This window comes from Centruroides sculpturatus, unplaced genomic scaffold (assembly GCF_000671375.1).
Source record: "Centruroides sculpturatus isolate CEXI.00-Female unplaced genomic scaffold, Cexi_2.0 scaffold954, whole genome shotgun sequence".
NCBI lineage: Eukaryota > Metazoa > Arthropoda > Arachnida > Scorpiones > Buthidae > Centruroides > Centruroides sculpturatus.
Window position 1 is genome coordinate 197676 of NW_019385191.1, and position 16028 is coordinate 213703.

General features: G+C 28.7%; 1 protein-coding gene across 1 annotated transcript in view; it reads left to right on the forward strand.

Moving 5' to 3' along the window:
• Positions 1 to 619: 619 nt before the first annotated feature.
• The window catches only part of LOC111635956 (inversin-like), a 20387-nt gene continuing 4978 nt past the window's right edge, over positions 620 to 16028 (forward strand). Inside the window, exons 1-7 of the mRNA XM_023381102.1 lie at positions 620 to 844; positions 4591 to 4795; positions 5335 to 5505; positions 7219 to 7379; positions 7498 to 7698; positions 7784 to 7885; positions 14640 to 14741. Coding sequence (XP_023236870.1) covers positions 620 to 844; positions 4591 to 4795; positions 5335 to 5505; positions 7219 to 7379; positions 7498 to 7698; positions 7784 to 7885; positions 14640 to 14741 — 1167 coding nt within the window. The remainder of the gene's footprint in view (positions 845 to 4590; positions 4796 to 5334; positions 5506 to 7218; positions 7380 to 7497; positions 7699 to 7783; positions 7886 to 14639; positions 14742 to 16028) is intronic.

A 16028-nucleotide genomic window follows, 5' to 3' on the forward strand; every position in this document is an offset into this window, starting at 1 on the left:
TTTATGCAAAAAATTTTAATTATAAAATTTTTGTTATCTCATTTTTTTTTCATGTATTTAAGCTAAATACTTAATTTAGTGTATTGATGATGATAAAATATTAAATATTGTAACAAAAATAATCTTGTTAATATTGCAAATTTATAAAATTATAACAGACTAAGATGGGAAAGCAATAATCCAATAATGTTGATTTGTTGTATCTGAAGATGCCATGGTTAATTACAAAACAGACATTATAAATAGGGTCTTAGAACCCACTTTATAATTTCATATGAAATAGTAAAATTTATTTAATATTTCAAATTATAAAATTATCAAATTTATTTTACAAAAATAAGAATTTACATCATTAAAAAATTAAAGTTTTAGCTCATTGAATGCAAAAGAACTGAATGAATATTTATAAACATTTTTAAAAATATATAATCTTTTATTTTTCGTTTTTTAATAATATACTCATATATATAAATAAACTTTGATTTTATTAATATTTTACAAATTTAATTAATTAATATTATATTTTGAATTATATTATTTCATAATCTTTGAATAAACTTTGTAACAAACTTTTTATTTCACTTGTTTTGAAGGATTTAAATATACAGATATAGGAAACATGGCAACAACAACATCAACACTTCCTCCAGTTCGAACAGCCAACTATTTACCACAAGCTTTAGCACCAACAATTAGTGAAGAAACAATTTCTCTATGGCTAAAATTAGGAGCTATGGAAAAGTTAGAACAAGCAGTTTTAGACGGCTATGGTGACCTTCTTATCGGTAGGACTGCTCGTCTTCCTCAAGTTAATAAATTTCTTCGTCAAGTACCAATGTTTCAAGTTAGTCCTAAATTATATCTTTTCAGATAAATACAAAAACAGTAATATTATTTGATGATCTTTGTAAATTTTATGTATAAATGAATTTTGTATATATACTTTTAATACCCTTATAATTTATTGTAGATTAATTTTTAATTATCTTTTGTTATATAACTTGCATTTAAAAAAGTCTAATATTGTCATGTGTTTTTTTAAAATAATTTTAGTCAAGTAATATCTGCATTTTGTTTTAAATTGTTATGCATGTTCTCATTTTTAAAGAGTTTAAATATCAAGCACTCAATATATCTGCAATTCAAATTTGTTAATTTTTAACATTAATTGAACAACAAACAACGTTTCAAATTTTGAAGTTTGCATTTAAAGAGATGATAAGATGAACTTACTCACAAAAAATGTTTTATCTTACAAAACTTGTTGAGTCCCTAACTATTTAGTGTTTTGTTAGTTGTTTGTTTGATTCAAAAATCCAGCAAAAATAAATGTAAATTTAATGAAAACTAATATTTTTGACAGCTTTTAGCAATCATCATCAGGTTACAAATTATAAGTAAAAAACAAAACCTTTAAACAATCCAGCAAATTGTTTTTAATATCTTAAAAACGCTTTCGAATGCTTTAAGTAATCATCCTCAGTTATCATTTTGAATTGATTCAAAATGATAACTGAGGATGATTGCTTAAAACGTTTGAAAGCATTTTTAAGATATTAAAAACGATTTGCTGGATTGTTTAAAGGTTTTGTTTTTTACTTATACTTATATTAGGTTACAAATTGTTCTAAAAAGAAACAATTTCAAACAATTTTTTAGAACATAAAACAGGCATAAATTGGTCAATGAAGCAAATGTGAATTCATGTGTTAATCAATTAGAAAAATGAGGATCTTTTTGAAATCCAGTAAATGAATTTTTCTAATTGATTAACACATGAATTCACATTTGCTTCATTGACCAATTTATGCCTGTTTCATGATTTTTAAAAAGTTTTGTTATTTGATTTGTAAGTTCCTTTTCAAAACATGATGATGATTGCTAAAGCTGTCAAAAACATTTGTTTTTCATTAAATTTACATTTATTTTGCTGAATTTTTGGTTTTTTGCATATGTTTTACTTTTTATGTTCTTATTTTTTCTGTTATACTTTATATTTATCCAGTAATATGTTCTATACATATTTGTTTACAGTTGTATTTAAAATATAAAAACATTTACTTGATAAACTTGGTAATAACAACACCACCTTAAACAGGGAAAAATTTAAACATTTATGTGCTAAATGTTTTCAACTTGTCCTCAGGTTACATTTAAAAATAATTTAAAACTGAACACATTCAACATCCTATTCAAATGTTTATAAAGAGAGATGGTAACAACTGATAAAAATATAAAGTAAGCAAATACAAAAAGTTATATAAAAATAAAAATAATATTACAAAAAGTTACTAACTTCTAAAAATATAATGAATAAAAATCCTTAGAGTATTCCTTAAGGAAAACCAAAATAATAGAAGTATAGTTCAATCTTCAGCTTTCATGCAATTTCCAAGCAATTTGAGAGATATAAAGTGAAAATTAGTTGAAAATTTGGCTCCTTGAGTTATATAGCATTGCTTCAAAATACATAAATAATAAAGTCAACAGTTGCAAGAAAGAATATCATCAGACAAATAGGGTTGTGAACTTTCAGAGTAACAAATTCCAAACAGTGTGGAAAAACCATCAATTTGAAAAAAGTGATGAGCAAAGAAAACCTAGAAACAAACATAAAAACATTTTTTCTTCCTTGATTGTGATAGTGATAGTGATGAAATAGCTGGATGGCTGATATGATTAAGGTATCAGCCTATCTTTCTGGGACCCAAGATTGAATCCATGCAAGCAACCCAAGGAATTTTTCTTAGGCAGTCTGTTTTGGGTATTTCTTGCCCTGTCCCTCAATACCTTGCTACATTATGTGGATCTGCTAAACCTACAATGAGTATGGTTGCTTAAAACATGTCCTGTTAGTGCCTGTAGGATGAAAAGAGATAAAAATTGAAAAAAGCAAACAAGTGGAAATGAAAATAATTTGAATTACAATTAGAGGTGTCAACTTATCATGAGGAAAAAGGGATAAGCTAAAAACACATACACCCAATTTGTTCATTTTTCAGAACATTTATAGTTTTTGATTTCCAAACAATTTTTTAAAAAATAATTGAAATTCCATACAGTTCAAAAAATCCCAAACAATTGTCAACCCTACATACAAAGTATTTTCTAACATAACAAAACTTTTATTTTAGTAACCTTAAAATAATGTTAAAATAATAAGTTGCTGATTCAATTCACTAATTAGCTTAAAATTATTATTGAATTACAAAGTATGTGTTTTTACATATATTTATAAATTCAATATATATATAAACATATATTCAAACTAATTACATTTTTCAGTCAAATTTTACAGGAAAATTTCTTCCATTTTAAAATTTTTGAACTATAGGAATTATTTATTTTATGTGATAGGTGCCAAAAATTTCTGGCCTAACTATATTTTAGACATGATGGGAATAAAATAATGATAGTATCAGATAGCACCATCTGTATGTGGATTAATAAGACAGCTTTTTTTCTGCCAATTTGCATAAGTTGCTTGAAAACATTTATTTTAGTTAGACTTGTTGCATTAATTTGCATCATGTTCACCTCTTGCAAGACAATGCACTGGTGCACTCAGCTGCCATTGCCAAGGCTGCTGTGAAGGAGTTTGGATTTGAGGAGCTTGACCATCTGTACTGCAGTCCGGACCTGGCTCCTAGCAATTATCATCTGTTTCTGAAACTCAAAAAAAGTGATGAAAAGTTTCAGGAAGCAGTTTAAGGGGCATTTTTAGACAAAACTGCAGACTATTTTTGAAGGATATTGAAATGCTAATTCCCAAGATGTAATAAGTGTGTTGAACTACAAAGGAGACTACATTGAAAAATGACAACATTGTTTTATATCCATAGCATATAAAACATAGTTAGGCCAAAAACTTTTGGTTCTTACCTTGTATATTTGGCAAGCAATTCACGTTCAAAATTTTACAATGACATGAATAATATGATCATAAATGAATGAATGATATTTTAATATAAAAAATTAATTACTAATAATAATTTAATTATAAATTTTAGTGTTATTTTCAAGGAAAAGATGTACAGTTATATAATCCCTTACCCAAAATTTTGAAAATCAAAAAGCTCTAAAAACCAAGTTTTTCATGGAGGTTCTCTGCACTCCAAAGCTCACATTTGGTGTCAAACATGCTTTCATGCCTTATGTGACATACTCAACCTACACCTTGTGAGTGTGTTGTATTGGTCATGTCTCAGAATTCCTGCCAGGCAGATCTGTTGTTAATATATGATTTTGTGACTGAGAACTGTGAAAATGTCAAAAAGAGCTTCAGATTCCTCTGTAGGTAACAGTGAGAAGCAAAAAAGAAAGTAGCCTTATCTGTCATTGCCTTTACTGCATATTCTGTATATGTACAGGCATTTAGCTTAGTTTGAACTTATTTATATTTAAAGTTTCACTAATGTCCATGGAATGTGAATAGTAAAAAAAAAAAATTACATATTTTATTGGTAACTGCTAATAAAATATAGAAATATAATTTTTTTTATCTAATTTAAAAATTAATTCTTAGTAATAATATGATTTATGCAGTATTTTATATAATTGTTTTAATTCAATTATTAAAATACATTTCAGAATAAAATATACGAAATACATAGTGCAGTCTCGAAAGGCAAATTAAGAGAGTTACAACATCTTGTCGATCGTAAAAAACTTGCAGCTTGTCGGGATCATGTTGGAGCCACTCCTTTACATAAAGCAGTAATTTTTGGATACAAAGACATCATTTTATATCTTTTAGATCGCTATGATACAACATTACATATAAGAGATCATGTGAGTATATTTGATCTAGTAAAAGTTTTTAAATAATAATTGTTAGACATTCCAAATATATAGCAAATTTTGCAAAGTAAAGTTAATACTATAAAATATTTTTGATTAATTAATATAATTAGTAATTTTATTAGTGATANTTGGAAGATATTATTCTCAGAGGACATGGAGGTTTGCTGATAATACAATAATAGAAAAATGTGTATAAAATTTTCTAAAAACAGATTACAGTTTCAAAATGATCCATACATTTATTTTTGCTTATAATTAATTAATCTGGAAAATGAATTCATTTAAACTTTTATGTAGAGAAAAAAAATGGACAAAATCTTCACAATTTCTTCATTTTTGCATCAAAGGAACGACAATTTCACTTATTGGAGTAAACCTTTATCTTCTTGAGACAAATTGTGAAAACTGTATTTCTTCTGTTACAAAACTTTTTCATATGAAACAAATAATTATATGAGAATAATAAAGCTTATATATATATAAGATATTAAGTTTTTTGCTATCATTTCATTAGTATTATATTAAATACAGAATTATGTAAATTGCAATATTTTCAGTATGGTAATCTACCTGAACATTACATGAAAATACAAGATGAAACAACACTTCGGGAATTAAGGGATGGATATTTGAATAACGATATAAGGAAGATTAAACCAAAAAAATCAAATTCAACAATGAATTCTAAAAAAGGATACTTTAGTAAGTTTTATCAAAAATATATACAGTGGGTAATCAGTTAACAAACAATCCGTTCCAAGACTTTGTTTGCTATCCGAATTGTTCGTTAACCGATTATCGATTTACCATAGGTTTCAATGGGAATTTAATTAATTCGTTCTGGAGACCCCCAAAAATAAAAAATATATACTTTCTTACTACTTTTATTTATATGTAATAATAAAAATACATACATACACAGTCTTGATTTTTATTAGTCATGTTTTTTCTGTTTGAAAAGGTTAAAGAATCTGTCTAATGTCAATTGCTTTTCTCTCTTCTTCAGGATTTTTCGTAAGTAATTAATAGCATTGTAATTGTAGAGATCCCAAAGCCTCAACCTGGTTTGGATGCCATTCTAAGACCGTTGTTCTGACATCCTTCCACTTCTTCAAAAGATCTTTAATTAATAGCAGATACTGGCATTAATCCTCTTTTTTCAGAAGAAAACATATCTCACCTAGTTTCTTGGTATTCTTCATTCAAGAGTTCATGGCGTTCTGTCATCAGATCCGTTTCAGGTTCTATTATAAACTCTTCAATGTTCTTTATATCTCAGATGTGATTTTTGGTACTCCTTAAGCTGCTTGAGTCTTCTTGATTATACAGTATTTTTCTTAAATAAGATTGAACTGCGGCCTACTGTAGACCTGTTCATGCCATACTGCCCAGCAACATTAGGCATCTTCTGCCCACTCTCTACCTTTGCTATTATACTCTCACCTTTTGAAAAGAAAAACAGATGCAAAACTTAACAAGTACCTACCCGACAGTCTCGCAAATACATAAAAGAATTGTTTTGTCAGAAAAATAAAAGGCTGGAATTACAAGGGAGAGTTTCAAAGTTTGAAGGAATACTATCCGATCAGTATATACCAGCTTGAGCGTCAATGTCAACGTCTTCCACACTCCAAAAAGTTTTGAATTGTTGCCCAAAGACAAGGGAAGACCAATCAGTATTCATTATTTTACGTCGCTTCTTCTTGTGTTTGTTCTTGTGTGATCCAATCATGTGTTCGTTGTCAGTAAAAATCTTTCGCAAAAGTGTTCGTTATCTGATTTGTTTGTTATCCGATCTGTTCGTTAACTGATCACCCACTGTATATTAAAAAGTTATTTTTTTAATTTTTTAATGTTATTAAATCAACATATAAAAAATACATTTTGTAATAGATATAAATTAAAAATCTTGTTCCCAAAATCAGTTCTGCTAAGTTTTGATAATTTATTGCTAAAAATTCCAACAAGACTAAGACAAGAAATCTGTAAGGCTAATAGAAGATATGGGTGTATTAATTAACTATCAAAATGCAGGATCATTATCCACCACATGAAAATTGTTTTACAAAATTCTACCTTAGTTTAAATTTTTGCTTCATGATATTTTTAACATTAACAACCAACTTATATTGTTGTTTTATCCTTTTTCTTGTGCTTCCATGTTCTTTTTATTTCATGTTTTAAATTCAATTTGAATATTCAATGTAATAAATTGATGAGTGAGCAGAATATATATTCAACTAGATTTCCAAATGACTGGGTCTGTTTTCTGTATGATTTTATTTTTTAAAAAAAGATTGTTATCTCCTCTACTAGGAAAACAATACAGCAACCTGACTGTAAGCAGAACTTATTTTGGAAAAAATATTCAATTATGTTAAATATATTTTTGAATCAAATATAAATTTATTTTAGAATCTACTGTTGGAAGAGTTCAAATAAAAGAATTAATTAATAAAGGAAATTTAGAAGCTTTGGAAGATATTATTCTCAGAGGACATGGAGGTTTGCTTTTGGGAGAAACATCACCAAATCCAACAATAAATGACTTTCTTACAATGGTGCCTTTCTATTTGGTAAAGTACTGAACAATTAAATTTAGTAGCAGACTAAAGTTTAATAAAAACTTTTGATTATAAGACTGTGATCAATATATAAAAGAATTTATCAAAAATATTTCATTGTATATTTCAGAAAAGAATTCATGATGTACATCGTGCTGCTATGAGAGGTCGTTTACAAGAAATTACAAAACTTTTAGATCATAAAAGTTTTGCAATTGCAACTGACCAATTAGGTGCAACTCCACTTCATAAGGCTGTCTGGTATGAAAATTATGATGTTGCTGAATATATTGTGAATAATTTTCCACTTTCATTAAATATTACTGATATGGTAAGGATTTAAAGATATATTAAAAATTATTATATTTGAACTTGAAAAGAAATCTAACTTTCCAAATACTGTAATATAATTACAGGATGGAAGAACGCCATTACATTATGCAGCAGTTTTACGAGATAATAAAGACATGTATAATATTCTTTTAAATGGTGGTGCTAGCAAATCTGTTCAAGATATTGTAAGTGTAATATATATTAAATTTAAATTTAAAAAATTTAATTTATAGTTTTTTTAATTTCATCTAAAATGTTTGTTAATATTCTTGAGTCCTATTAAATTTAGGACTCAATAGGACCCAGGTGTCTTGGCTCCAAAATGCCAACCCACATTATGAGTGAGTCCACATTCCACCAAACTAACATATATTGATAGACAGAAAATACCAGTAACTGATCATGCAATATGAATAGGTAAAAATACATAAAGTAGCTGTATATCCTGTTATATACATAAATACATAAATTAAAATAGCCATATCATATCATAAATATACTTTTGGAATTATTTTTATAACAAAATAGCACTTTCTAGAGAAAATACTGATACAAATAAGTGTCACTTCTAAGCCTTTAGATTTCTGGTACAGTTCGAGTATAATAGATGAACGAACGTTTTTGATTCTTTGTCCAGAATCTGCTTCAGGTTCACTATTGTTCCAAATGTGGAATGTCAAGAATTTTGAACATTTTTAAATAAAAATTGCTTTAACTAGTAATGAATCAATAATAAAAATTTGAATGAAGTATTCCAAAACTGTATTTTAATGCTGTAGGAAAACTATGAGAGAATAAAATATAATTATTGATGCATATGGTCTTCACAGGCATATCACCACACACGATATTGCATTACTTTCCTTGTAGTTTATACAAGAAAATAGAATTGAAAACGTTCATTCATCTATTATACTCAAACTGTACTGGAAATCTAAAGTCTTAGAGGTGACACTTATTTGTAGCGGTATTTTCTCTAGAAAGTGGTATATAACAAAACAGCTTTAATAATTATTGGCATAAGATACAGAAATAGTAAATTAGCAATAGTAATAGAATGGTGTTTCATACTTCAACTTTAATTTATTCCAGGAGGATATTTGAACAAATTAAATTTGAAGTAAGAATCAATTTTTTTTAATCAAAATATAAATTACATTAAAAAACTAAAATGTGATGACATACAAAAACAAATAGAGAGAAAGTAAATATATACACTGAGTGTGGCATTAACAGTTTTTTATTTTTGCTAGTGCTTTCAACAAACTTATGTTCATCATCTTCAAGCAAATGAAATTTAAATTAAATGAAATTGATAGAACACAATATTCTAATATAAATAAAAAAATCATTTAAATTGAAATTAAAAGTCATTATGAGTGTGATCAAAATTTGATTATGCAAGAGATTGAAACGTCATGAAGTGTATGTGTGGATATACACCCATGTCAAAAATGTGATAGAAGACACATATCACTGTTTAGTCATTTATATAGGGCAACTCACGTGATGAGCAGGTCAAGTGTGGGAGTATTGCATGGCTCCAAGGTTGTTGTAAGGAGAGATTCCCATATGAAAATGATTTTCTAGTTGCTGCAGTGTCTGAGTAGCATTGTTTAAGCCTACAATGGGTTGTAGTTCTGTTTGAGCACCCTTTTTCCGACTCCATGGTACACTTTCCTTTCATCCTGGTGCTCAGTTAGGCAGCTAGCATGCATTTGTGTTATGGCCCCAATGTATCAGTGTGTTCATCCCCATTACAGAATTCTCTAACAGCATAGCATAGACTCCCAATTTTTCAGAGGTGGAGAGTTTATCCCAATTGTTGCAGATGAGTCTGTGTAAATCCAGTAGCAGGGATAGGGACAGGAGAAAGTTATGTTGCCTGAATATATGGCAATATATATGGAGAGGGGTCCACGGTACAGTAATGGCAGTTGAACCATTGACATCTTCCTCTTGTTACATAGTGTTGTGTTTAGAAATAGAGATTCCCTCACCATATTATGCACATGCATGAACTTAGCATGTGAAAAACCAGCTGTGCATACTGCCAAACTGATGGTGCTCTACTCATCGGTTTACAAGTGGTTGCATTGATGATAATAACTCTTCTAGTGAGGGCAGCAATAGCAGTATCAACATATCACAAAGGTTGGAAAGTGACAGCAGGGATGATATGAGACACCTTATTAAACTTATGAAAAACTGAGAATAGTAGCCCTTTGGGTGATCTATGTATGTGCAAATTCAAGAATGTTATTGCCGCATCAACCTCTTTTTTCCACGTAAAGTTAATAGAGGGGTAAACACTGGACATTTATTGTTCTAATGTGAAAAATGTCTCATCTGTATTTTCCCATGCTCTGAGAATGTCATCTACATAATGCAAGTAAAACAGCATTATGTGGATTTTCAACAGCATTTTCAAATTTTATTGTGTAAAAAAAATAACTTCAGCTTTAATTGGTTAAGTTAATTGCAGCATAATGGCTGTAATAATTGTAGCAAATGGCTGATTATTGTTTGACATGCTTGTGGAAACCTCAATGTTTAGAGTTAAAATGTAAAAATGTTAAAAATGCATATCCAAACTAATTTGATTGAAGTACAATGCAAAATTTTTGCATGTGAAAATCATGACACAAAAACTGGGGTCTAACCTGTAAGTAATACCATATTCTATCTAGTCCCAAGTATTCTTAGAATTTGACAAAAATTATCACATTTAAATAATCACCAAAGCTGAATTTTATATTTTACTTTATTTAAAAAATTAATGGATTAATTATCTTACATATTAAGGGTGATCTAGCCATTGTGGTCACTTAACTTTAATTAATGCACTTTTAACATGCTGAAACTTACATGTGAATGTTTTTGATCCAGGTTTTTAAGTTTCACCAAGTTATAAGTGCATCATTTAAGCTATACATATTAATGATTGTAATATACTTTTGTATTCCAATAATTTTATTTAAAACTTGAATATTCAAAAATTCAAAAATATTTAAGTAATTTTCAATTCTAATTCTAATCATTTTTTATATGTTTGAATTATTTTTATATCTGGAAATTTTTAACATAACAGNAACCCTGCCAACTTGGACTTTACATAATTTGGACAAATTTTTTCAAAAACTTGTAATTTAAAATTTCTTGACAATAGAAAAATTATAATTAATGAGTGCCTTTGGTATCTGAATGTTTTTGTGATACCACTGTATTCAGCAAGTTACTAAAGACTGTATATTGAATAAGTTTACTGTCATGAAATATTTTGAGCTCATTTCCTGTAATGAATTCACCAGTATAATCTGCTAAATTAGTAAAACTCTATACAGTCAACTCATTTTAATACAAATCACTAGGGAACAGTAGTTAGTTTGCTTTATTGAAAATTCATAATTAATGATTTTCAGGGTCAAGGTTAAGGCTGTATAATTTACAGAGTTAAGCATTAACAGACAATTGAAATCTCTAAATTATAATATTTTGAATTGATTTACTAAACATAGTTAAAATAAAATTTATTTACAAAAATGAATTAATGATCTAAATGATTTTCAAATCAAATAAATTGAGGAGGAAATGGTATTCACTGTTTAGTGTGGAACAGTATATCAGAGTGGTTAAACAAAGCAAAGCTAAAAGAAATCTGTGATTTTTTTCTGTTGAAGATTGCATCAAATTTGGCTCATTTTTACTCTTTTTGACCCCAAAAAAATTTCTTTTTCAAACAAAGTATGCACCCCCAATATCCAAACTAGCATATTTGCATATGATCTCATCCATTCAAAGGGGTGGACATCCTTAAACTTTAACCCCTATTTTCTGGGTACAGTAGAATGGTCTGCTAAAACTAGAAGTTTGAATTGCTCTACAATCAGAGGTCAAATCTGTCTTTGTTTACTAGAAGAAGAAAATCTGTTGGAAAATTTATTAACACTTATTATTGTTCACTTCAAAAAGTGTATAAAGTAACCATTATTGGAAATAAGGTTATTCCTTGGGGTTATGAAGGTAATTTACAGTTTGATTTAATGAATTCTGGTAAAATTTGTTCAACTCAGTGCATTAAACGTTGTGACAATGGTGTTTTGCCAGGGAAATGGTAAATTTTCTTTAACACAAGAATTTGCTCTATTGGTGTTTGTTATAAGGCAAGTCAACTGTATTAGAATTTATAATCTTAGAATCATTATTCATTTCCCATTTTATAACATCTCTATTAGCTAATAGGTTGTTGACATAAATTACAACCTATTAGCTAATAGTAGCCATACTGACACAGTTTCTGCATTTCTTTTATTAATCACATTTTCATATTTAACTTTTTCATAGACCCACAATCAGGAGTCAATTTCTCCACCTCAAAACTCCTGAAGTAATTCCAAATATCTCATTTGAAAGTAAATTGTTTTCTTAGGTAGTGTACAAAATTTTTCAAGATTTTCTGTAATGTGGTTGCTGAAATATAAGCAATTAAAAAGTAAAAAAAAAATTGCCAAAAAAGTTGTATTTTCTTCTTTTTCTTCATCTGGCACTGAAGATACTCATAGAGAAAAAACTAGTGGTCTGGAAAGCTAAAACTTTAAACTTAAGCCTTTCTCATTATCAGTGAGGTGCTAGCCAAACTTCTGGGTCACTAGGTCAAAGTTCACAGGAGTTTTCCATAGAGCTAATTCAGCTTTACAGCTTAATTTTATGCATATAAAGGTAATATTGCATGAAAACAAATGAATTTTTTTTGAAAATGTTACTCAGAATTACAAAAGCTCAAATTTATGCCAATTAAAACTTTTTATAACAATTTTTCTAAATGGTGTATCAAAAGTGTCGGTTGACAGCACATTCAGTCATGAATGCCAACCAAATTGTATGTCATCATCTTATGTCTTGATGAAATAATACAATTATTAAACAAAAATAATTGATATCCAAACAAATATATCTCAGATATAAAAAAATTATGCTAAATAAAAACTGATGACAATTTAGATGACAGCCAAAATTTTTCTTAGCAGTTTTTCTTTGGTAAAGACAAGCTTGGTGGTTGGAAATGGTACCTACAAGATTTTTCCTGTATTATTGTTTTCTACATTTCACCTAAGTGCCAAGCTCATCTTTACCAAAGAAAAATTGCTAAAAATTTTGACATTATCATTTCTAAATTTTTACTTGAATTCAAATTCTATAAAAACTTAAAATTTGGTTTTTGAGCAGCTCATATGGTACTTAGTTTCAATTTTTTCATGTAGCATATGAATTACTCAAAAAAATAATAAATATAAAGATTAAGATTTTTTTTATAAATGCAAAGTCAGTTAAGTATTGTGTAAAGTTTTATAATTTTTGGTTGAGTAATAGCAAAAACATACCAAGTCCGGTAGTACATTGGCTCTCTAGGCAATGTGAATATATTCTTTTATGTTAATGTTATTTTCTAAAAGTATACAGCACATTGTATGCAATATGCATAAAATTTTGCTGTGAAATGGCCTTTATAGATGAACATCTTTGTGATATCTAAATTTATTGAAGTATCCATTTTTGAATAAATTTTTTTAGATTCTAATTTAAAAGTATTTTCATTACTTTACATTTTACAAATAGTAAAATTTAAAGTCAAAGTCACCAGAGTCAAAAGAATTTTACCAACTATGACTCCTCAAGTTGTTCTGGTGACAGGTCATGCAGCACCCATTTTCCCAAATTCAGCACTTTTTCCAGCTGTTTCAAATGCTGATGAATGGTCACATAACTTATGTCTAGTTCTTGTGCAATTTCTCATATTGTGAAGGGTTTATTTTCCACCTGCATTTTCATGGCCTCTATGTCATAATCAGAAGGATGCCCAGTATACTCATTCCCAGCATCTACAAACTGAAGTCACCATTTCAAAACTTTGCAAACCATCTCAGACACATCCATTCATTCACATCATCATTTCCATAGACACTTTAAAAAATTTTAGCCAATTTGCTTGTGTTATTTTTTTTTGTACTCATAAAGAATAACTTGTCAAATATGTTCTTTGATCACTTCTTTAGGGTTTGATCCCCCTATGAAATCGCTCGATGTTGTTGAAAATACGTCAGTCGGAATTTAATATCCCTTTCTTTATTTACAAATTTATACAGTAATGTACAATACAATGTATATACAGCTTGACATCAATCGAAGGTTACAGTTGTTTGCACTGACCGCTTATCCTAACGTCCGTTCCCAGTAGCTGTTGGTCGGAAAGTGGTGACCAGTTCAAAGCTTGCTTTTTCCCTTTCTTTGCGCCCTCTATCGTCCGAATCGGCCCATTGCTGATGGACCCCACACTTCTATCTTTGATACAACATAAAAACAAAATTGGAGCAATGTACAGTATATGTACACACTTCAAAATTTACAAACATACTGTTCTTTCCAATGTGAATAAAACAATATATCACATTATGCACCAATCATGTAAAACGTGTTTCAATTTGTCAATATGCACATCAGACAGAATTTATGCACAACCTGATATATTAGGCGATCAAACCTTGTTATGATAGAAGCCATATATTGCTTATCAGAAATATGCAAGAGCCACATTCTCTAATAGAACAGTATTATATATATATAAAGTTTAAGTTTATAAAAAAAAATTGTATAATTAGGCTGTACAGTTTGGCCACCATGGCAATATATCATGGATTATGACTGCATACTGCAAAATTATTAAAACATAATGCAATTATTCTGTATTAAAAGAAGGAAGGAAGTGTTGAATAACGAAATATTCAACAAAAGTTCTTTAAAAATAAACTGATAAATGCAAAACTATTTGACAATAAAATTAAAATACTTAATCGATAATCCCTATTGTTGAGAGACTTTTATAGTTGTAATGATTAATTGTTTTAATCATAAATTTAAGTACTGAAATTTCTTTTTATATAGCAAGGGAGAACACCACTTCATTATGCAGCATTTCTACTAGACGGAGGAGAAATATATCAAATTTTGGTTGATGCAGGTGCTGACACAAAGGCAATAGATGCAGTAAGTTTTTCATATAAATTTTTTCATTCACTATACTTAAAAAATAATTTTAACTTCTATTCTTTGCTACTGGGCAATCTGTTGAAAAGCAATTATTTTAAATTAATAAAACATCGAAAACTGAAATAATGACAGATGTTGATATCATTACCATTATTGGGCTGCAATTTTCAAAAATTGTAGACCTATAAATTCCCACAGGCATCCATCTGTCTATTCTTCCTTAATCTGAAGAATGGAGTTAGATAGATGAAAGCAGATACCAGATATAAAAAGCTTAGGGGCAGGGAATCCCAAATGAATATATATATATATATATGTGAAGCATGAAATGCCATAATGTTGTAAATGCCAAAAAAGAAACTTTTCAGGAGAGGTAAAAAACACTTTTTCTAGTGGATGAATTCATTTCAATTTTACAATAAAATGCTAAAAAACTCACTAGGTTACAAATTCTCTTAAATATCAAAATGATGTAAATATAAATGTTGATAAATCAAAACATACTGCAATTTAAAAAAGGCTCTAACAAAGGCCCTTTTGTTTCCAGGCCCTTATGACTTATATAAACATTTTGATGTTTGAATTTTTTGTTTTAACTGCTGCAAGATGTTAGAAATATTGATTTTTAGAAAAGAAATCATCAAGACTGTGGGCCAGATATGAAGCCTTAATGAGTCGTATCTGGCCCATGGCCACCAGTTTGTGACCCAAGTTAGATGACCAGCGTGACTTCATTGTTAACAGGAAAAATATGTTATACAGAGACAAGACACTACTAAAATAGAGAGCACTGTGGTGAAAAATTGCAGCCCAGCATTGTGATGATGTCACAATAAAAATATTGCTTGATATATATCAGTGGTTCTCAACCTTTTTTGTTGATGTACCCCATTAGCCCATTAGTCGTTTCTCAAGTACTCCTTATATTTTGGTATGTAAATTTTATAATTACTGCGTTAGATGTATACAGCCCTTACAACTGAGCGCCATAAAAAAAAACTAACTAAGTACAACTAAAAATGAATTACTTATTTTACGTAAATAATAATCAATTTAATCAGGTACTGTACATACATTTATTTATTATTATTTGACAAGTATATTATATAGAAAAGTATACAGTAGATCCCCCTATAAGACGGTAGATACGTTCCGTTCTTTATGAATCAATTTTGTAGGAATCATAGTTTACGGACTACGGCTGTTTGAAAGGTTTTCTTTCATAAAATTAATCGATTTTAGACTAATTCGACTCAACATTTCCAAAATACGTATATTTTTTTG